Below are 22,148 nucleotides of genomic sequence, written 5' to 3'. Positions count from 1 at the left end.
ATTTTGCAGATCACTACGACAGCTTTAAAAGAAATATTGTATCACGTTTGTTTACAAGCCTTTTGAATGATTTAAAGAAAAACACACTGCATAATTTTATGCTTGAAATACTTTAAAGTCAAATTGAGTCTATTTTATCAACATAAAGGAGCTAATGTGTGTTAATTTAATTAGTTTAATTAGATAATTACCAACAAGTAAAAAGCTCTCCATTTGATCAAATGCTGTTAATGCAGAAAGCCACCGTTTTAAGACAAGCAGGATGAATTTTAATTCCAGTTTTCTTATTTTATGGTCATATTTTCTTTTTTTTCTTGCATTTTATTTCATGTTTGATCCATTTACAGAATATCAAATACTTGATATCTCTGTAGATGTGATTCTAAATTGTCTTTATGAATTGAGTTCCTTTTGTTTCTGCAGCAGGTTTAGTCAAATCAAAACAAGTAATTTGCGGATGGTTTTTGCTCAGTCTTTGCCGTATTGTCGCTATCTTATACCAAGCCTTGTTTGACTGTCAGCTGTCATTCTCTCATCATGCATGAATCTTGAACTGCCTACCATTCATTTGATCAAGTGCTTGTCGCATGGACAACAAACCTGAATCCAAGGCCAAATCTTTGAATCTGTGACTTGACCTTCTTGAACTACTCAGACTGCATCATTAAACATGATGAAGCAAACTGCAATACTGGTTTGTAATGTTGGATTCAGATGCAAGTGATAACCCAGTTTTTAGGACTCATGTAACATTTCTTTAATTAGTTTTATTCTAAATGCCGTTATTATTATATAGACAATTTCCTAAAAGGCCATTGTTTTTCTTATTTGATCTCTTCATTTGATATTTTGGTTGAGACTCAGTAGTTGTTGTGTGTATATTACAGACAAGGACATAGCAGCTGCCTGTTTTAATACGACAGTTACTATTTGTGTATTACTTCAGTGAAAGGCTACCTCTAGAAATAGCACTTAGAACGCAATCATACCTACGATTTCACTCTTGTTTTCACTATGTGCTGTCAATGAAATAGTTTATCAACTGCTACCAAACAAAAAAATCTATTGTTACATTTTTTTTTCTTTCTTTCTTTCTGAAACTATGCTGTTGTCAGTTGATGCAAACATATGCCTTATTTTGTTTATGTATGTGAAGCATCCATAAATGTTTTGTACCCTGTTTTACCACTGTTCTCCCCCAAGTAGATTGCAACAAGGTGTGACCAGGTGGGGAACCCCCCATGCAACCCCAATCCACTTGCATCCTACTCCACCCCATTTTACCTTATACCTCATCCTAATACACCCTTTTAACCACCATTCTTTTTATGCTTAGATCAGCTTCATGTATAAATTATTAAACTCATGCTTCAGTGAAACAAATGTCTTTTTAAACATAACAGTAATGTGTCTGAGTGCCATCAACTAAAACCTGCCTGTACTTACCAAAACCCTTAACTACATTTCAATTAGCTGTACAGACATTTTTCATTGTTGTATTTTCTTGTATTTCAATCCCATAACATCAATTAAGTCCCAAATAACCCAACTAAGGTGCCTATAGATTGGAAATAATTTGTTTATCGCACATTGCTTTGAAGCTGATGGCTTGTTGTTTGCATACATTCCAGGCTCCAGGTGCTTAGTTATCCTGTGGAAGATATTACTACCTGGTCATATGTCAAACATTTATTTTTCACTCTTACTGGTTGACTCACCTGGAAGTTGAGAAACATTTATCTTGGGTCCCACACACTTCGCATTGCCAGCAGTTATTTCATCCATAGTCACTTGAAGTTGTAGATTTTCCTTTACTTTCCTGGTTGCCACGTCACTGTGAATCACTTCCAGTGTGTATGCAGTTGTAGGGATAACGTAATTTTATTTAAAAAAAAATCATGAATATAGAAAACATAGTTTAAGGCTCACGTGTTGATTTTTTTTCCCCATTTCAACCTGGGAACAAAATAGAAAACCTGTGAATGGTTTAGTTGTAAATGAATTGATAATGTTCTCACATTTGAATTTCATTTGGATAAAACTGTCAGTAGCGGATTCAAAGAAGCTAATTCAAAATGGACTTCTGCGCAGAGAAGGAATAGAAACAGTATGAAAATTTCAATTAAATTTTATTTACATAGCATGAAATCACAACTACAATTGCCTAAAGGCACTTTATATTGTAAGGCAAAGACCCTACAATGATAAAAAGAACATAGAGAAAATCCCAACAATCATATGACCCGGTATGAGCAAGTGCTTTGGCAACAGTAGAAAGGAAAACCTCCCTTTTAACATGAAGAAACCTCCGGCAAGGCCAGGCTTAGGGAGGGACAGCCATCTGCCATGACCAATTGGGGGTGAGGGGAGGAAAACAGGACAAAGACACGCTGTGGTACAGAGCCAGAGATTAATAATAACTAATAATTAAATTGAGAACAGAGAATTGTATAAACACATAGTATAAGTGAAAAGGGTGACATTCAATGCATCATGGGAAAACACAAATAAGCCCACAGTCTGACAGCGAAGTTCTCTAATGAGGTGATATGGCACTAGAAGGTCACTTATAAGACCTGATTATTTAAGACTTTGTATGTGAAGAGCAGGATTTTAAATTCAGTTGCTGGATTTAACAGGGAGCCAATGAAGAAGCCAGTATGGGAGAAATACTCTTTCTCTTTCTAGTCCCTGTCAGTACTAGTCCCTGTCAGCCCAAAGCTGATAAACGCATAGACTGTTTTTTCAGCATCAGATGAGTATTTTGCTAAATGACCGTGACATATCTCCATGAAATGAAAGAATGCTACACATGTGTTTTGCCTTAGTGTCACCTCAAGTTGAATGCTTGCATAGATGCAGTTATCCCTTAGTTGATTCTTTGCCAGCTCCACTGCTAATACAGTAACTGCTAACATGAGTTAGCACGAGCTAACTCCTACATGCTCATATATATGTATATGGGAAAGCAGGTGGTAGAGAGCAGAAATAAGCACAGAGTGGGGATAAGTGACAAAACATGACTGATGATATTCAGTGAGTTACACAAGTGTAGCAATTGTAGGGGGTACTGGGAATTCTGTAACAGCAACTGTATGCAGGTTACAGCAGCTCAAATGCCCAGTTTGAGATTTGACAATGAGATATGTAGAAGAAAATCAGTTAATTAATGAGCTGGGTAGTAGCAGTTTTAAACAGTGTGATCAGCTGATGTGCTGTGGTTAATTGACTGCTTTAATGTGCTTCACATTGGTCAGCTGACTTGGGTTAATGCATGCCTGGCAGACATTAACACAATGTTGTGTACACTGTTGGCTCTTTTAATAAGTCTATTTATTTTATTTTAGTTTATCGTAAGCCCGTGCATGCAGACCAGTACCTTTGACTCCCACCACACTCTGGAACACAAACATAGAGGAAATGTTTTCTGATGGTGTTGCAGAATCTTGATTACTCAAAGCCAGAAAGGAAAGAAAAGGAACACACATATGTAAAGAAAGCTCTTAAAAAATGCGGTTATCCCAACTGGGCTATCATCAGATCAATAACGATGCACAGTAACAATGGTCAGACATCAACATTGTCATCCTTTATGTCGCAGGTTTATCAGAGAAACTCAGGGAGAATCTTCTCCAAGCACGACATCCCAGTGCATGTCAAACCCAGCCACTACAAAAACTGGTTCATCCCAAGGACACAACTCCCAAACACAAACTAAACAACATAATAATAATAATAATAATAATAATAATAATAATAATACATTTTATTTAAATAGCGCCTTTCAAAGCACCCAAGGACACTGTACAACAGATAAAAACTGGAAATATACACAATGATAAGAATAGAAGATAAAAGTTAAAACATACAGAAATTTAAGAATAGGCAATTTTAAACAAATGAGTTTTAAGGGTGGACTTAAAAAGAGAGAATGAGCTAATATTTCTGAGGTCCGGGGGTAGGGAATTCCAAAGTCGAGGGGCAGAGCAACTAAAGGCCCTCCCTCCCATTGTGATCAGACGAGCAGAGGGAACAGAGAGAGAAAGAGAAGATGAAGATCTGAGGCAGCGGGATGGGAGCTTCATCTGTAATAAGTCAGAGAGGTACGGTGGAGAGAGAGAGTGAATAGCCTTGAACGTATACAGAATTATTTTAAAATGGATGCGAAATTTGACCGGGAGCCAGTGAAGTTGCTTCAGGATTGGGGAGATGTGGTGGGTAGAAGAAGTCCTAGTAATAATACGGGCAGCAGAGTTCTGGACACGTTGGAGCTTGTTGATAGATTTTTGTGTGAGGCCAAATAATAATGAGTTGCAGTAGTCAATTCTAGAGATAACAAGATTATGGATGAGAATGGCAGTGGCGTAAGGTGTGAGGAAGGGGCGGAGGCGATTAATGTTACGGAGTTGGAAATATGCTGCACGTGTAATATTATTGATATGCGAGTTAAAGGATAATGTGCTATCGAGAATGACACCCAAGCTTTTCACAGAAGGAGAGATAGGGACCAGTGAGTTATTGATGGTGAGAGAGAAATTGTTAATTCTGGATAGCAGTCGTTTGGTGCCAACCAGAAGAAGTTCCGATTTATTGCTGTTGAGTTTAAGAAAGTTGGAGGAGAACCAAGAATTGAGTTCAGCTAGACAGAGGATAAGGGAGGGTGGAGGAAGAGTAGAGTCAGGTTTGGTAGAGAGATAGAGCTGGGTGTCATCGGCGTAGCAGTGGAACTGAATATTATATTTACGAAAAATATATCCGAGTGGAAGAAGGTAGATGATGGAATTAAACCTCACAGGTGTGCCATAGTGCATGCTGTGCAGTGCAGCAGTGGCGGAGCGGGGGGGGTTGGCTTAAGCCCGGGTTGTTTTTTCAGAAGCCCGGGGTCTTTTGGAGTGTAATTTTTTCATAGTTAGATGCCTGGCTGACAACTGTATAAAACAAAAAACTACACACAATATTCGAAGCACATAGTGCACACTGTGGGAATTTACAACTGTGCGTAAATCCCCCCTAATATTGGTATGATCCGAGCTCAGGCACTAAGCGGGGCGGGGCAGCTGCAGCCTGCGAGTGCGCTGTTGGAGAAACAGAGCCAGACAGACAGAGGAGAAGTGAAGTTCGACCAGGTACCAAAGCAAATCATTCGTACTGTACAAATAATGTAAATATGACGGTGTATCATGAAAGATTGATATCAAACTGATCACTTGACCCATATTACATTACTTCCTCTTCAATTGAATTAACAAATAGCGAAATGAAAAGCTGAACAACAACAATGCTGTTTCTTTAGAGAGTCTTAGCTTACATGTGTGTCTATTTCATATTTTCAGTTGTTACCCTCCACGGCTAAATAAATCGGTTTCAGTAATGTACTGATACACAAGAATGGACGTAAGGGGCTTCTTTCAATGAGAAAAGAAAAAACAGAAGAACATTTTTTTACTGTACAACATCAATTTAGAGTAAACTTGTTTTGTTTTGGATAAATAAATATTGAAATATCTTTTGAATTAGTTAAATGTCAGAATAAAGAGAGACAGAGCTTTCTATTTTTTTATCACTTTCATCAAATTTAGGAGTACATGTAAACTAAGTTTATTGTTAATTAATAAGAAAACTCCAGACGATTCCATTCTGAGCTGAAGAAGCTTCTGAGAGGTTAGTAGAGTCCATGTGAGTAAATTGGCGGCACACCTGTGGATGCATATAAGGCAAAACACAGAGCCTGTTTCTTTGAAATGGGAAAATCAAGAAATGTCAACCAAAACACCAGGAAACGAATTGTGGAGCTCCATAAGTGTGGCTCAATTTTGAATACAATTTGGTGCCATTTGCAATTAAGAAATGCAGATAGTTTCTCTCTTTACTCTTAAAGTTAACAAATATGTTTTTTATATTTATTAATCTAAAAAAAATAAACATTTAGTCTGATTTGATGTTACAATTAAAAAAGTGTTTGTGTTTTCATCTGAAGAGTACGTAAATATCTGGTTTCAACTGTATATTTGATGATTGTCAGCACAAAGAGGGAGAGAGAGGAACAGAGAGGGATAGAGAGGAGAATGAGGACAGAACAGAGATGGAACAAGAGCAGGTGAGACACACGTTAGTCAAATGGTTGTTTACAAAAGAATCACCGTATCATAGGTACTCTTTTATCCCGTACCTAGTGTTTCTTTTTAGGTTTGTTATTTTTCAAGTTATATATTTATTAAGTTATGCAGGCTTGTTTGCACAACAAGGCTAAATAATTATATGAACTTTTCTGAATCTGTACTTTGGTAGAAATAAAAAAAATAAGTGTAGTGCAGGTCTATGATGATTTTTAGTGCTACTATCATCTAGTTTTGATTCTGGTTCTGTCTTGGTTAAGTCCTAAGCAGTCCTGATTTTGAACTGTTGCAGTCCTGTTTTAATTCCGGATCAGTTCTGGGTCTGGTTGAATTGGGGTTTAGTCCTTGTGTCTTGATACAGCCCTGATTATGTTCTGCCTTGCTGCTTAATTAAAAGCACCCCCCCCCCCCCCTAAAAAAAAAAAAAAAAAAAAAATCCCACATGCATACTACCCTTTAGGGCTAAGCCCCGGGTGTTTCAAATGTCTGGCTCTGATTTGAGGAGTGTATAGTGGGCTTCCCTCTGTACTTATCCTACTAGAGCTTAGTAGAGCATTTGATACTGTTGAACATAATATTTTATTACAGCGATTGGAGTATGATGTAGGTATAATTTCTTATGGTCTTCTTCTGACAGTGGACTGAATTTATCTTTATCTATACATGAAGCTAGATAACACACCAATTACTGCAGGAAGCTCTTAAAGACAAAAAAAAACCTGGATGACTTATAATTTCCTGCTTCTAAATTCAGATAAAACAGGGGGTACTGTACTCAGCCCTAAAAATCTTAGAAACATGGTATCTAACCAGGTGCTTACTCTGTCTTGGCCAGTAACACTTTGAGGAATCTTGAAGTCATTTTGACATTGGTCTTTCAGTGAACAAATTAAACAAATGTGCTGGGCTGCTTTCTTGCATTTGTTCAATAGTTCTAAAATTAGGAACACCCTGTCTCAGAATGATACTGAAAAACTAGTTTATGCATTTATTACTTTTAGGATGGACTATTCTAATTTACAATCAGGTTGTTCGAAAATCATCCTGAAAGTTAATCCACTTAATCCAAAATCCTACAACAGAAGTACTGACAGGTACTAGAAAGAGAGAGTATATTTATTCCATATTAGCTGCTCTTCATTGGCTCTCTGTTAAACCTCTGAGTAGTTTATTTTACGTAATTTTATATATTTATACACACACACATGCACACACACACACACACACACACACACACACACACACACATATATATATATATATATATATATATATATATATATATATATATATATATATATATATATATATACACTGAACAAAAATATAAACGCAACACTTTTGTTTTTGCTCCCATTCCCCATGGGATGGACTTAGAGACCTAAAATTCATTCCAGATACACAATATAACCATCCCTCCCAAACAGTGGTCACAAATCAGTCCAAATGTGTGGTAGTGGGCACATCTGCTATATTGAGATAATCCATCCCACCTCACAGGTGTGCCACATCAGGATGCTGATCTGACACCATGAGTAGTGCACAGGTGTACCTCAGACTGCCCACAACAAAAGGCCACCCTGGAAGTTTACAGTTTTTTGTTCTATTGGGGGTCTGGGGACCCAGAACCGGTCAGTATCTGGTGTGACCACCATTTGCCTCATGCAGTGCAACACATCGTCGCATGGAGTCTATCAGATTGTCAATTGTGGCCTGTGGAATGTTGGTCCACTCCACTTCAATGGCTGTGCGAGGTTGTTGGATATTCGTGGGAACTGGTACACGCTGTCGTATACGCCGGTCAAGCACATCCCGAACATGTTCAATGGGTGACATGTCCGGTGAGTATGCTGGGCATGCAAGAACTGGGACATTCTCAGCTGCCATCTGCCCTGAACAATGTGAACCATGATTCATCCGTGAAGCGCACACCTCTCCAACGTGCCAGACGCCATCGAATGTGAGCATTTGCCCACACAAGTCTGTTACGGCGACGAGCTGGAGTCAGGTCAAGACCCCGATGAGGACGACGGGCATGCAGTTGAGCGTCCCTGAGACGGTTTCTGACAGTTTGTGCAGAAATTGTTTGGTTGTGCAAACCAATTGTTCCAGCAGCTGTCTGGGTGGCTGGTCTCAGACGATCTTGGAGGTGAACCTGCTGGATGTGGAGGTCCTGGGCTGGTGTGGTTACACGAGGTCTGCGGTTGTGAGGCCGGTTGGATGTGCTGCCATATTCTCTGAAACGCCTGTGGAGACGGCTTATGGTTGAGAAATGAACATTCAATGCACGGGCGACAGATCTGGTTGACATTCCTGCTGTCAGCATGCCAATTGCACGCTCCCTCATTGCTTGTGGCATCTGTGGCATTTTGCTGTGAGACAAAACTGCACATTCCAGGGTGGCCTTTTGTTGTGGGCAGTCTGAGGTACACCTGTGCACTACTCATGATGTCAGATCAGCATCCTGATGTGGCACACCTGTGAGGTGGGATGGATTATCTCAATATAGCAGATGTGCCCACTACCACACATTTGGACTGATTTGTGACCACTGTTTGGGAGGGATGGTTATATTGTGTATCTGGAATGAATTTTAGGTCTCTAAGTCCATCCCATGGGGAATGGGAGCAGTAACAAAAGTGTTGCGTTTATATTTTTGTTGAGTGTATATAAAAAAACACCCAGCACGCCCCTGCAGGCGGTTTATCCTTCAAGCTCGGGTCCTCTACCAGAGGCCTGGGAGCTTGAGGGTCCTGCGCAGTATCTTAGCTGTTCCCAGGACTGCGCTCTTCTGGACAGAGATCTCCGATGTTATTCCCGGGATCTGCTGGAGCCACTCGCCTAGCTTGGGAGTCACCGCACCTAGTGCTCCGATTACCACGGGGACCACCGTTACCTTCACCCTCCACATCCTCTCGAGCTCTTCTCTGAGCCCTTGGTATTTCTCCAGCTTCTCGTGTTCCTTCTTCCTGATATTGCTGTCATTCGGAACCGCTACATCGATCACTACGGCCGTCTTCTTCTGTTTGTCTACCACCACTATGTCCGGTTGGTTAGCCACGACCATTTTGTCCGTCTGTATCTGGAAGTCCCACAGGATCTTAGCTCGGTCATTCTCCACCACCCTTGGGGGCATCTCCCATTTTGACCTCGGGACTTCCAGGTTATACTCAGCACAGATGTTCCTGTACACTATGCCGGCCACTTGGTTATGGCGTTCCATGTATGCCTTGCCTGCTAGCATCTTGCACCCTGCTGTTATGTGCTGGATTGTCTCTGGGGCATCTTTACACAGCCTGCACCTGGGGTCTTGCCTGGTGTGATAGACGCCAGCCTCTATGGATCTGTGCTGTCTTTCAGTCCAGCTTTGTCCAGCCACTGGTAGGATTTCTGGATATCAGCCACCTCCTCTATCTGCCGGTGGTACATACCGTGCAGGGGCCTGTCCTTCCATGATGGTTCCTCGTCTCCCTCCTCTTTCTTGGGTTTCTGCTGCCTGAGGTATTCACTGAGCACTCGGTCAGTTGGGGCCATCTTCCCAATGTATTCTTGGATGTTCCTTGTCTCATCCTGGACTGTGGTGCTGACACTCACCAGTCCCCGGCCCCCTTCCTTCCGCTTAGCGTACAGCCTCAGGGTGCTGGACTTGGGGTGAAACCCTCCATGCATGGTAAGGAGCTTTCTTGTCTTTACGTCAGTGGCTTCTATCTCCTCCTTTGGCCAGCCTATTACCCCAGCAGGGTACCTGATCACGGGCAGGGCGTACGTGTTGATGGCCCGGATCTTGTTCTTACCATTCAGCTGACTCCTCAGGACTTGCCTGACCCTCTGCAGGTACTTGGTGGTTGCAGCCTTTCTAGCGGCCTCTTCATGGTTCCCATTTGCCTGCGGGATCCCCAGGTACTTGTAACTGTCCTCTATGTCTGCAATGTTGCCTTCTGGTAGTTCAATCCCCTCAGTTCTGACTACCTTCCCTCTCTTTGTTACCATCCGACTACACTTCTCCAGTCCGAACGACATTCCAATGTCATTGCTGTATAGCCTGGTAGTGTGGATCAGTGAATCGATGTCTCGTTCACTCTTGGCATACAGCTTGATGTCATCCATGTACAGGAGGTGGCTGACAACTGCTCCGTTCCGTAGTCGGTATCCGTAGCCAGTCTTGTTAATGATCTCACTGAGGGGGTTCAGGCCTATGCAGAACAGCAGTGGGGACAGAGCATCTCCTTGGTAGATCCCGCACTTGATGGTGACTTGTGCTATGGGCTTGGAGTTGGCCTCTAGTGTTGTACGCCACATCCCCATTGAGTTCCTGATGAAGGCTCTTAGGGTCCTGTTGATCTTGTACAATTCTAGGCATTCCAGTATCCAGCTGTGGGGCATTGAGTCATAGGCCTTCTTGTAATCAATCCAGGCAGTGCACAGGTTGGTCAGTCTGGTCTTGCAGTCTCGGCTGACTGTTCTGTCTACCAGTAGCTGGTGTTTTGCGCCTCTGGTATTCATGGGGGTATTCATATATATATATATATATATATATATATATATATATATATGTATATGTGTATATGTGTATATATGTATATGTGTATATGTGTATATATATATATGTGTATATGTGTATATATATATATGTGTATATGTGTATATATATATGTGTGTATATGTATATGTGTATATATGTATATGTATATATGTATATGTGTGTATATATATATGTATATGTATATATGTATATGTATATGTATATAAATATATATATATATATATATATATATATATATATATATATATATATATATATATATATATATATATAAATAAATATGTATATATATATAAATATGTATATATACATATTTGACATACTTATTCAGTAATGCGCATACATTCTTATATTTGTACATATATTTATTCTTATAATTCTCAGATTCCTATTCTTATATTTTGCTTTGTTCTTATGCTATTGTGTTTTGCACACCTCTGTTGCTTGTGAAGCTTGCACACAAGAATTATACTCGCATGTGCTGTACCAGTGTACGAGCACATGTGATGTGACAATAAAAGTGATTTGAATAAATTTAAAATTCTTCTTGTCATATGCAACGTCTTGAAAAATTCAATTCAATTTCATATCAGTTTTATTTATATAGTTCTAAATCACAACAACATTTGCCTCAAGGCCCCATCTCATCTTTAAGACGTCATAGTACCATATCATGAAATTTTGATTTTAATTGTGGTTTCTAAGGTGTTTAAAAATAGAATAGTAGGCAGTCTTCAGCTTTCAGGCCCCTCTTCTTTAGAGTAAATGGTAAATGGTCTGTATTTGTATAGCGCTTTACTTGGTCCTAAGGACCCCAAAGCGCTTTACACTATACACAATCATCCACCCTTTCATACACTGGTGATGGCAAGTTACAGTGTAGCCACAGCCGCCCTGGGGCGCTCTGGACACTGGCGCCACCCTCTGGTAAATGGACTGGTTCTTATATAACGCTTTTCTACTCATCTGAGCACTCAAAGCGCTTTACACAACGTGTGCATTCACCCATTCACAAGCACATTTTTCTAATAGCTAACATTCACACACATTCATACTCCGATGGATGCATCGGAGAGCAATTTGGGGTTAGTATCTTGCCCAAGGATATTTGGCATGCAGACTAATCGAACCACCAACCTTCCGATCAGTAGATGACCTGCTCTACCACCTGAGCTACAGCCACCCCACCACCAGTAGGCAACAGGTGAAGTGTCTTGCCCAAGGACACAACAACCGAGACTGCCGGAGCCGGGCTCGAACCGACAACCTTCCGATTTCAAGACGAACACCTAACTCTTGAGCCACGATCGCCCCACTAGAGCTAGTCCCCAGTTTTGATTTGGGAGACAGACGATCTCTCTATCTTTAAGATTAAGCTTATGATGATGATGTACTGGCTGCATCTTTTTCACCTGTTTTTACTCTGTGTGTTTTCACACTTTGCATCAAATTTTGCATACACTTTTTGTCCTGTCTCTCTTGGCTGACCTTCCCTGAGCCTAGTTCTGCTGGAGGTTTCTTCCAGTTAATAGGGAGATTTTGCTTTCCAAGTGCTTGGTCATAGTGGGTTGTCTGATTGTTTGAGTATTCTCTCTATTTTTGTAGGGGTCTTTACCTTAAAATATAAAGAGCTGTTATGATTTAGTGCTATATAAATGACATTGAAGTAGCTAGTATTCAGCAGTCATTTTGCCTGTAGTCACTTAAAGTTGTCAAATGGCATTCACTTTTTATGGTCTCTGGTGACCACGTGACTTCCAGTGTGGTTGAAGCTTTTAAGATATGTCATGTTACTTTGCCAGGACAGTGGCTCTTTGTTTCTTCGATTAGACGCTCACCAACTTTCTTGGAATGTGTCCTGACTGCAGCACTGCATTTACAAGCATGGCACTGATATTCATCTTGTCATCAAGCACTGAATGTTCTCTGACTCTTGCAGTGAAAAAAAAATTATCCAGTGGTCTGTTAGAAGTCATACCTTCATGTATAAGCCCATGTCTCAGTATATAAGAATCAAAACTGTTCAGTTTCTTTTTTTATATATTAAAGGGTTAATATTGATTATTAAATTATGGAGTTTAAAGTTTTTTAAAAACTGTATAATCATAATAAGTTTGAGGGTAATATGCAGGGGGCTAGTTGCCAGATTTCCCTGGTTGTTAAGTTTCATCTCCTCCTGCTCCACAATCCCCTTCAGGCACTCTGATTTGCAGACAACTCTGAGTCTAATGTATGAGCATTCACCCTGTTATCACAGATGCCCACCCAGTACAACACCGCCACATAGTTTATGGTCTACGCTGATCTGTACTTCTTGACCATCATGCATCGAGCTTAATAAACTTTCATAAAAATATTTCAATGTTTTCTTCATATCCAGAAAGGCTATTGTTGCATCTCTCTGTCACCCAGCTGATCTAAACACACCTCATTCACATCCTACCACAATCAAACCCTGTTACAACATACGGTCTAATTTCAGATATGGCTTTTGTTAGTAATATTGACAAAGATTACATTAACTGCATATTGTTTGTGGATACATTTTTGTGTGGTCTAAACATATTTGCTGTTCATAGGGGAACCAAAGGCAAGGACATCAGCACTATCAAGTCATTGAGGGTTCTTCGAGTTCTCAGGCCTCTGAAGACCATCAAGCGCCTGCCAAAACTCAAGGTTTCACTTCATCACTTAAATCACTTTAAGCATATTTGCACTGCACAAGACACTAAATAATGTGGATTGCACAACACTGGTCACTATATTCTTCATTTCCAGTTAATACTTGTACAGCTGCTGTTATTGTATATATATATTTATATTTCTTCATACATTCTTATATAGTTCTATACTGTGTATTGTGTATTTTGTTGTACAGTTATTTTATTTTCAACTTTAATTTATATATTTTATCTTATTTTTTCCCAGTTAAATTTACCCTTCATTCTAATTTGTGTTGTACCGTTATTTCATTTTTAACCTTAATTTTTTATATTTTATTTTATTCCTTCCTAGTTAAATTTACCCTTTTTAATTTTTCATATTTATTTCCTATCTTATTCATAGCCTTTTCTTTTTTTTTTTCTTTAGGTCACGAGCAGTTGTCTAAGCATTTCACTGCATATCGTACTGTGTATGACTGTGTACGTGACAAATAAAATTTGAATTTGAGGTTCAATTCTAGGACTTGAGTACACCCCCTTTAAAAAGTACAAATTTAATCAGTAGCTCAATGAACAAAAAAACACTTTCCCAAATTTTCACAAAGCTGAGTTTTAGTCAACACTCCATAACATGAAAATAAGGTTAATAATATAACTTAGATCACAAAATCTTCAGTTTTACTCAAATTGGTTGAAGCAAAAATGAATACACCCTGCAACAAAAACTACTACATCTGGTATTTTGTATTGCCACTGTGATTTTCAGGGACAGCACAAGTCTTCTAGGCATGGTAAGAACAAGTTGGCAACATATTGCAACATCTATCTTTTTCCATTCTTCGAGAATAACCTCTTTTAGAGCCTGGATGCTGAACGGAGAGTGATGCTCAACTTGTTGCTTCAGAATACCCCACAGGTGTTCGATTGGGTTCAGATTAGGAGACATACTTGACCAGTCTATCACCTTCACCCTGTTCTTCTTCAGAAATGCAACAGTAGCTTTAGATGTGTGTTTTGGATCATTGTCGTGTTGGAAAAGTGCACAACAACCAAGTGCACGCAGTGATGGCAGCATCTTCTCCTTCATTATAAAGCAGTACACAACATTAAGTTCATGATACCATCAATGAAATGCAGCTCCCCAACACCAGTAGCACTCATGCAGCCCCACATAAGGACACTGCCACCTGTCGGTCACGAACGAAATGGCTCTTAGAGCCGGATCTTTGATGTGAACGAGCCGGATCTTTGATGTGAACAACGCGAGCCGGCTCCTTATCGTGAACTGTGGGGGTTTTTTTCTTTCTCTTTTTTCCGCTTCACTCCGCATGCGAGCCTTGTGCTTTACGCTGGGATGAGGGGGGAGGGGCAGTAGTTACACTCAGTAGCACAGGAACAGACCGGGAGGGAGAGAAAGAGAAAGAGCCAGGGACAACAACGTCACATTAGAAAGGTATAGTAATCATCCACAACTATTTTCAGTTGCAGATGATAAAGGATTCAGAAAGTTTATTCATGCAGGTCCATATGACAGAGAATATGCATGTTCTTTTTGTTTTCATATTTTAATTTATATTTAATTGTGTTGTGGTTTGCAGTGTTTTGTGTTGTTTCACTTTAAATTTGTAAAAGGAAAAAGCTGAAAATTTAAATTGTTAAAAGTTGAAATGTGAATAGTTGATTTTTGTATTATATGATTTATTTATTACATTTTCTGTGGAGTGAATAAATAAAAGTATATTTACGGTGGCCCCTACAGGCAAAGCATGTACAAACTTCAAAACAGGTATGAACTCTAAAGCACATACAAAAGACAACAGAAGTGCTCCAGGATGCTAGGTGCAATGTTGAGCTTTTGTTACCTAGTGGCTACACAAGCCAGGAAGTACCAACGACCGGATTTGGTGTGTGGTAATAACAGGTAAATGAACATTTTTTTAAATTATTTGAATATATATGAGTGCTTGTGTATAAATACACAAACAATACACACATGCTTTCAATTGTGTAATTTAAGTGATCTAGGTAGCTCTGTTTTGGAAGTTCAGTTCATGCTAGAAATGTGTTTTGGAGTTTGTACATGTTTCATCTCTAGGGGCCACCGCATATATTTATATATAAAAATATATAAATAAAACCACTTTTTTATTTTACATTAGTAATTCCTTTTGTGCATAATTTTATATTATTGTTAATAATTAATTAATTAAAGCAACAAAACAACCTGAAGAGCCGGTTCGGAGCCGAAAGAGCTAGCTCTTTTTAGTGAGCCGAACCGAAAGAGCCGGTTCTCTAAAAAGAGCCGGAAATCCCATCACTACTGCCACCACCATGTTTCACTATAGGCACCATGCATTTCTTTTTGAAATCCTCACCTTTACCACGCCATACAGTTTTGAAACCATTAGTTCCAAAAACAGTGATCTTTGTCTCATCACTCCAGATTATAGAGTCCTAGTAGTCTTCATCTTTTTCAGCATGGGCCATAGCAAATTCTAGGCGTGCTTTTTTGTGCATGGACTTTAGGAGAGGCTTTCTTCATGGACGATACCCATGCATGCCATTCCTCTGAAGTGTGCGCATCAGAAGACGCTCCTGTCAAGATGTTAACTTACGTGGAGAGCCTGGACGTCTCTGTACAATGGTTGCAATTCCATCTTTTTTAAATTTTTGGATCACTTTTGCTACAGTGCTTTGACTGATATGTAAAGCTTTTCTGATCTTATTGTAGCCCTCACCTTTTTTGTGTAAAGAAATTATTTCCTTTCTCAGATTTTGTGACATTTCTCTTCCATGTGGAGCCATTGCTGACAGCATGAAATGGGAAGTGTCACGGTCCTGGGTCTCCTGACCCAGCGTTTTTAGTTCTTTGTGATTTTTGTATTATTGTACTTGTGTGTGATTTATTCTATGGCTTCTAGTTTTGATCCCTTGCCCTTCATGTCTCTCTGTGTCCCCTCTGTTCTGTGTAATTGTGTGTCTTTGCATGTTTGAGTTTTCTTGTTTTCTGTCACTCTGCATTATGTTCTCATGGTTGGTCTTCTTAGACCTCTGCCTTATGGTTTATGTCTATGTGTTTCTTAGTTGCTGTCTCCACTGTGTCAAGTTCGCGTCTCTGTGTGATACTTCCTGTTTTACTTTGATGGTCCGTGTCTTATGTGAATGCATCCTGCTTTGCTTGTCTCGTCAGTCCTGATTTCTCCCAACTGTGCCCTCCTTCTGTGTCTCATTCCCCTCGTTACTTCCCAGTGTATTTAAACCCTGTGTTTCTCTGAGTCAGTGTCGAGTTGTCCCTCATGACTGTGTGTTTCTACTTGTAGCTCCCTGTGTGTTTTGATAGAGTCTTCTCAGTTTAGATTTTGTAGAGTTTTTGTGTTCAGCAATACAAGCTGCCATTTTGAGTTCAGTCCTGTCTCCAGTGAGTTTGCGTTTGGGTCCAATTCCTGCCAGGAAGGGCTTTTCTTTGTTAATTAATGTCCTTTTATAGTCACCTGTCTGCTGGACATCTCTTAAATGAATCATTAGACTCACCTGTGCTTGAATGCCTGTTAATTCGAATTTTGAAGTCTTAAGCGTGGCTTTTCTCCTAATTGGGGTGTACTCATTTTTGCGACATGGGCTTGAATGAATTTGTTAGGAAAATCACTTTTTTGTGTGCACAAATAAACAAATCTTGTTTGCAATCAATGGCCCACATTTGTGGGAATATTTTGTAGTAGTATCTCATAGAAAGGAAACTAAAGGTTTTCTGACAAACGTAGTGGGGTGTACTCATTTATGCTGAGCACTGTAGCAGTTAATTAGTAGTCATTTTGTAGATAGCTCTAGTTAAGAAAGCAGCATAGTAACAAAACGACCAGCATTAAATCGTATTTACAAATTTTGTGTAATCTTCTTCATTTAAAATTTAAAATCTGTTTGTGTCCTCAGGCGGTGTTTGACTGTGTGGTTAACTCTCTGAAGAATGTGCTGAACATCCTCATTGTTTACATCCTCTTCATGTTTATCTTTGCCGTCATCGCAGTTCAGCTCTTCAAGGGGAAATTCTTTTATTGCACTGATGAGTCCAAAGGCCTGGAGAAAGACTGCAAGTTGGTCTAAAAAAAATCCCCACAGCCTCACTTCATATTTCAGAGCTTAAGTAACTAAACTTTCAAATGCTACTTATTGTGTGCCTGTCTCCACTTGCTTTATTTCTTACAGAGGACAATTCCTAGATTATGACAAAGACGAGGTGGCCGCCATGCCCAGAGAGTGGAAAAAGTATGAGTTCCATTATGACAATGTGCTGTGGGCTTTTTTGACCCTCTTCACTGTCTCGACCGGGGAGGGCTGGCCAACGTAAGTACAGCTAGTCTGATTATTAAAATGTATTCAATGAAAAACAGGGCTTGTCCAGGAATGTAGTTCCTTGTTCATAAATGTAGCCTTACATGATTCCAATGAGAAAACTAACTATTTAAAAATGCAAATAAAACTGAAAATAAAAACTTACCAAGACAGAAGTTCATCCAAATATTCAGAAGGCTCTGGTATGATGTTCAAGCCAACAAGCAGAAAACCCAATACATTAATCAGAAAAGATCATAGCATCATAAAGTTCAATTTTATTTATACAGGACCAAATGACACTAACAAACCCTTCAAGGTTTATATTGTAAGGTAAAGATTATGGAAGCTCTTTTCCACCACACAAAAAAAGTATCCATAACTTGAAATTTTGAGTTATTTACTCGAAATTTTGACTTATTAACTCAAAATTTTGAGAAAAGTAATTAAAAAATTTGAGTTGGCTCTGCCAATTAGCAATCTACATGAACGACATTTTGTTGTTACCTGGAAGGATATGGCACAGAGGAATGCCTACTCAAAACCGGATTGCAACAAATTGGCACTTTCTAGAGTATGTTTGCCGATAGTAATGCCATGGGATTCGGCTAATAACACAAGGATTTCATTGTTACGTCCCAGGGGGTCCTTTTGTCCCTCTGTGGGGGGGATACTCCCACTAGGTTTATATCTGGGACTCTTCACCATTTGACCTTAGAACTGAAGAAGCTTCTCGGATGAGAGGTGAAACGTCTTCAAGCAACTTAAAGAAGTCCAGACGCTTTTCTTTGCAAGCTCCTTTGACTACGATGACCTGGATGACTGAGAACCTTCACAGACACATTGTTACGTCCCAGTCTAGGGGTACAGGAACGTAACATAAGAGTTAAAAAAGGAAGTGAACCCGCCCTGGGCCCCAAAACCATACACAGAAAACACAATTTCTTAGTGAACGGTGCTTTATTTTTCTACACTGAAAATGAAGCTCCGGGGTGAACAAAGGCCAAAATAACAAACAAAACAAGCTAAGTCAGGTGAGGAGGTGCTATCTAAAACCCTATGTGAAACAAAAACCAAACAAAAGACAAACGCTACACCTAACTCCCTAACTGAAATAAACAGGAGAAAATAGTACAAGGAAAATAATAAGGCAGCTCACCCCTTCTGTTTCAGTGCTATTTACAATGTGCTATTTACAAGTGAAAACTATTGTACATACTATGTACAAAGCTCAGTAAGTCACGAGAGTCACAAATATCACAAAGTTTGGAGGCCAGGGTCAGGTCTATGCTGCTGTCAGTTGCTGCCCCGAACAACTGCTGGTGAGGGATTTTTAAAGCAACCATGATCAGGGGACCAATCAGCAGCCGTCAGCTTATCCAATCAGGGACCTGCAGGGACTTAAAGACACAGACAGAACAAGAAACAGCCACCAAGAGACATTATGACCAGGGCCGTAATTCAAATTTTTGAGAAAAGTAGTTAAAAAATTCGAGTTAGCTCTGCCAATTAGCAATCTACATGAACGATGTCATTTTGTTGTTACCTGGAAGGATATGGCACAGAGGAATGCCCACTCAAAACCGGATCGCAACAAATTGGTGCTTTCGAGAGTATGTTTGCCGATAGTAATGCCATGTGATTCGGCTAATAACACAAGGATTTCAGCATTTCTGAAGCCACACTGAAAATACTCAGCAATTTGTGCATTAGTATTACAGTAGCTAAGCTACTGTAATACTGGTAGCTTAGCCATGTCATTTGTAGCTGAGGGCTTCAGCTTCCGGGTAACAAGGAAATGACATCATTCACGTAGATTACCACGTAGATTACCGATTGGCAGCACTAACTCAAAATTCCGTGTTACTTATCTCAAAATTTCGAGAAAATAACTTGAAATTTCAGAACTAACTGGCACTAAATGGAAGGAGCATATAACCCCAGCCTCTTTACACTGGGTCACTGTTCCTTACAGGATCCAATTTAAACTCTTACTTTTTTGTTTTTAAGGCACTTACCAGCCAAGCCCCTTCTTACCTGTCTGAGCTCCTAATTATTTTTGCTCTAGAGAAAACCATGAGGTCCAGTTCAAAACTCATGTTGTCAATTCCACGGACTACTTCATTCTTGTGGCGACAGAGCCTTCTCTGTGGCAGGTCACAGACTTGTGTTGTGCATGGTGAACCAATACAGGAATTGAGCCATATATTCGGTGTGGGGGAGATTACCCTCTTTATGACCAAGGATGTTGTTAAAAACAGTTGTGAGCAGGAGGTCACACAAACGCACCCCCATGACACACACACACACGTGCACACACACACACACACATAGTGCCTTGTCTTTTGTAACCAAGGGGGGTAACCAATGCAACACAAGCACCTCGCACCTTTACGGTGGGAGGTGGTTATTTGTTTTTGTTTTTTTGTTTTTTGCCTGTCCCATTTGGTTCTTTAGCCGTCAGAATTGTTGTCTGAAGACCAACAAGGATACCCAATGGATTTATTTTGCCAAATGGATGATCAGGGCATTACCGTATTGGTCCATTTGATCGACCTTTGTTTTTATTATTTATTTTATTTTATTTTCAATTGTTACAGACGGGACAGACATGAGTGAGGGATAGGAAAGGGAGAAAGAAAGAGGAAGGAAAAGAAAAACAGAAGGGGAGAGGGACAGTGAGAAAGGGGAAAAAAATAAAAATAAAAATCTCCTGGATCACCTGTTGAGAGAAAAAGAATAGAAAACAAGCAAAAAAAACAAAACAAAGCAACATACTAAACACAACACCATTGCATTAATCTAGCTAAGTGTAAACAGCAGTAAATACTAAATATTGAATATTGTTGTGCAGTACGCAGGACAGACAGCGCACAATGTGCTTTGAAGTAGCAGCCAAGAAAGGTGTGATTTAAGTCTACGAACAGTGAGCATCCATGTGCACACCAGTGTGGATCAGCGCGCTTGTATTCAAATGGTTTCCCCATGTAATGGTCCACAAGAGGGTGTAGGGAGCCATAGCCCCATCCCCCAGGGCATGAAGCAGGCACGGAGGAGATCCAGGCCCCAGACATCCAGAGGCCCCAGAGTGCGAGAGCTCAAGGAGGACCACTGGAGGGGCATCCGTGCCACCCTCATGGGAAGGGCTGAGGATCCCCAGACGAGGGGTCACCCAGTAGCCACCGAGCAGAAGCTAGAGGGGCCTGCACCGGCCTGCCAGAGTGGACCGAGCCGCAGGCCCAGAGGCCGGAGGCCCGAGGGCCCCCCGCGCCACGGAAGAGGCCTGACCGAGCAACAGGCGCCAGGCCCCGCCAAGTAGCCACCGGGAGTGAGCTGGTACATACCTGAGCGCCCAGCCCCGGACACCAAGAACCACCAATGCACCGACCCCTGTGTTGTGTATTGTAAGAGGACCATCCTGTCCTGTAAAAAAAACTGTGGTGTAGAAGTGAACTTATAGTGAACCTTGCCAAAATGTGAGTGTGCTTAGGCCACAGTGACTTGAGTGAGATGGTTGGACAGGGGCAGATACGACTGGTAAAAGCCAGAGTAGAAATTATTGATCAGTTCCCTCCTCCTACTCCTGCTACTCATCAAATTATATGTCACCACTGATATACTGACCTGTTTTCACCTCTTGTAAATAAAATAGTTTATGCATACCATGAATGGGCTTCCTCTTTTGTTTCAAGCTACTTGTAAAATAATATAGAGAATATAAGAAGCTGCAAAATGGTGCCTAACTCAAAATGAGATGAACCAAACAAAAAACAGCTAAATTTAAAATATCTGACGTTTAAATAATAAATAAATAAAAAATATATCTTATTTGTATAGCACCTTTCTAGACAGAATCACAAAGTGCTGCACTTAAGATAACAAATAATCAAAGGGTAAACCAGACAATATAAAACAGGCAGAAATTTAACCAAAAACAGTTTTAAAAAGGTGAGTTTTGAGTTGTTTTTTAAAAACAACTACCGAGTCCATGGTTCTTAATGTATGAAGGAGAGTTCCACAGTCTCGGGGCCACAGTGGCAAAAGCTCTGTCACCCTTTGTTCTCATCTTAGTCTGTTTTATAGCAAGTAAGCCCTGATCAGATGACCTCAGGGACCTGCTAGGGACATAGGGCTGTAGCAGATCGGCGATGTAGGGTGGTGCCAGTCTAAGGCTCTAAATGTCAAGACTAGGATCTTAAAATGTACTCTAAAGTCAACAGGAAGCCAGTGTAGCTGAAATAGCAATGGTGTCACATGTGAATACTTGGAGGTTTTGTCAACAGCCTAGCTGCAGTGTTTTGCACAACCTGCAGACGATCCAGAAAACCTTTGCTTAGACACATAAACAAAGAGTTACAATAGAGATTGACAGACCACGTGACTTTCGCGCATTGCATTGTGAGTACGAGTGGCAGCAAAATCAAAACACTGCATCAAGCGCTAGCATTTCCAGCACCAGTAATCATTAATTCTGCGGTTTTAATCCCTACTTGCATT

General features: G+C 40.2%; 1 protein-coding gene across 1 annotated transcript in view; it reads left to right on the top strand.

The window, feature by feature from the left end:
• Nucleotides 1–22,148, top strand: part of LOC147317005 (voltage-dependent N-type calcium channel subunit alpha-1B-like) — a 337,402-nt gene that overhangs the window by 183,504 nt on the left and 131,750 nt on the right. The window contains exons 26-28 of the mRNA XM_086313576.1: nucleotides 13,239–13,335; nucleotides 17,253–17,413; nucleotides 17,526–17,663. Of these exons, the coding sequence (XP_086169702.1) occupies nucleotides 13,239–13,335; nucleotides 17,253–17,413; nucleotides 17,526–17,663 (396 nt within the window). The remainder of the gene's footprint in view (nucleotides 1–13,238; nucleotides 13,336–17,252; nucleotides 17,414–17,525; nucleotides 17,664–22,148) is intronic.

Source organism: Aulonocara sp. 'chitande type north' Nkhata Bay, linkage group LG12, assembly GCF_057382095.1.
Source record: "Aulonocara sp. 'chitande type north' Nkhata Bay isolate Kocher_YH1m ecotype deep benthic linkage group LG12, A_spYH_male_GT1.1, whole genome shotgun sequence".
Taxonomy (NCBI): Eukaryota; Metazoa; Chordata; class Actinopteri; order Cichliformes; family Cichlidae; genus Aulonocara; species Aulonocara sp. 'chitande type north' Nkhata Bay.
This window is presented reverse-complemented; position numbering and strand designations above follow the sequence as displayed.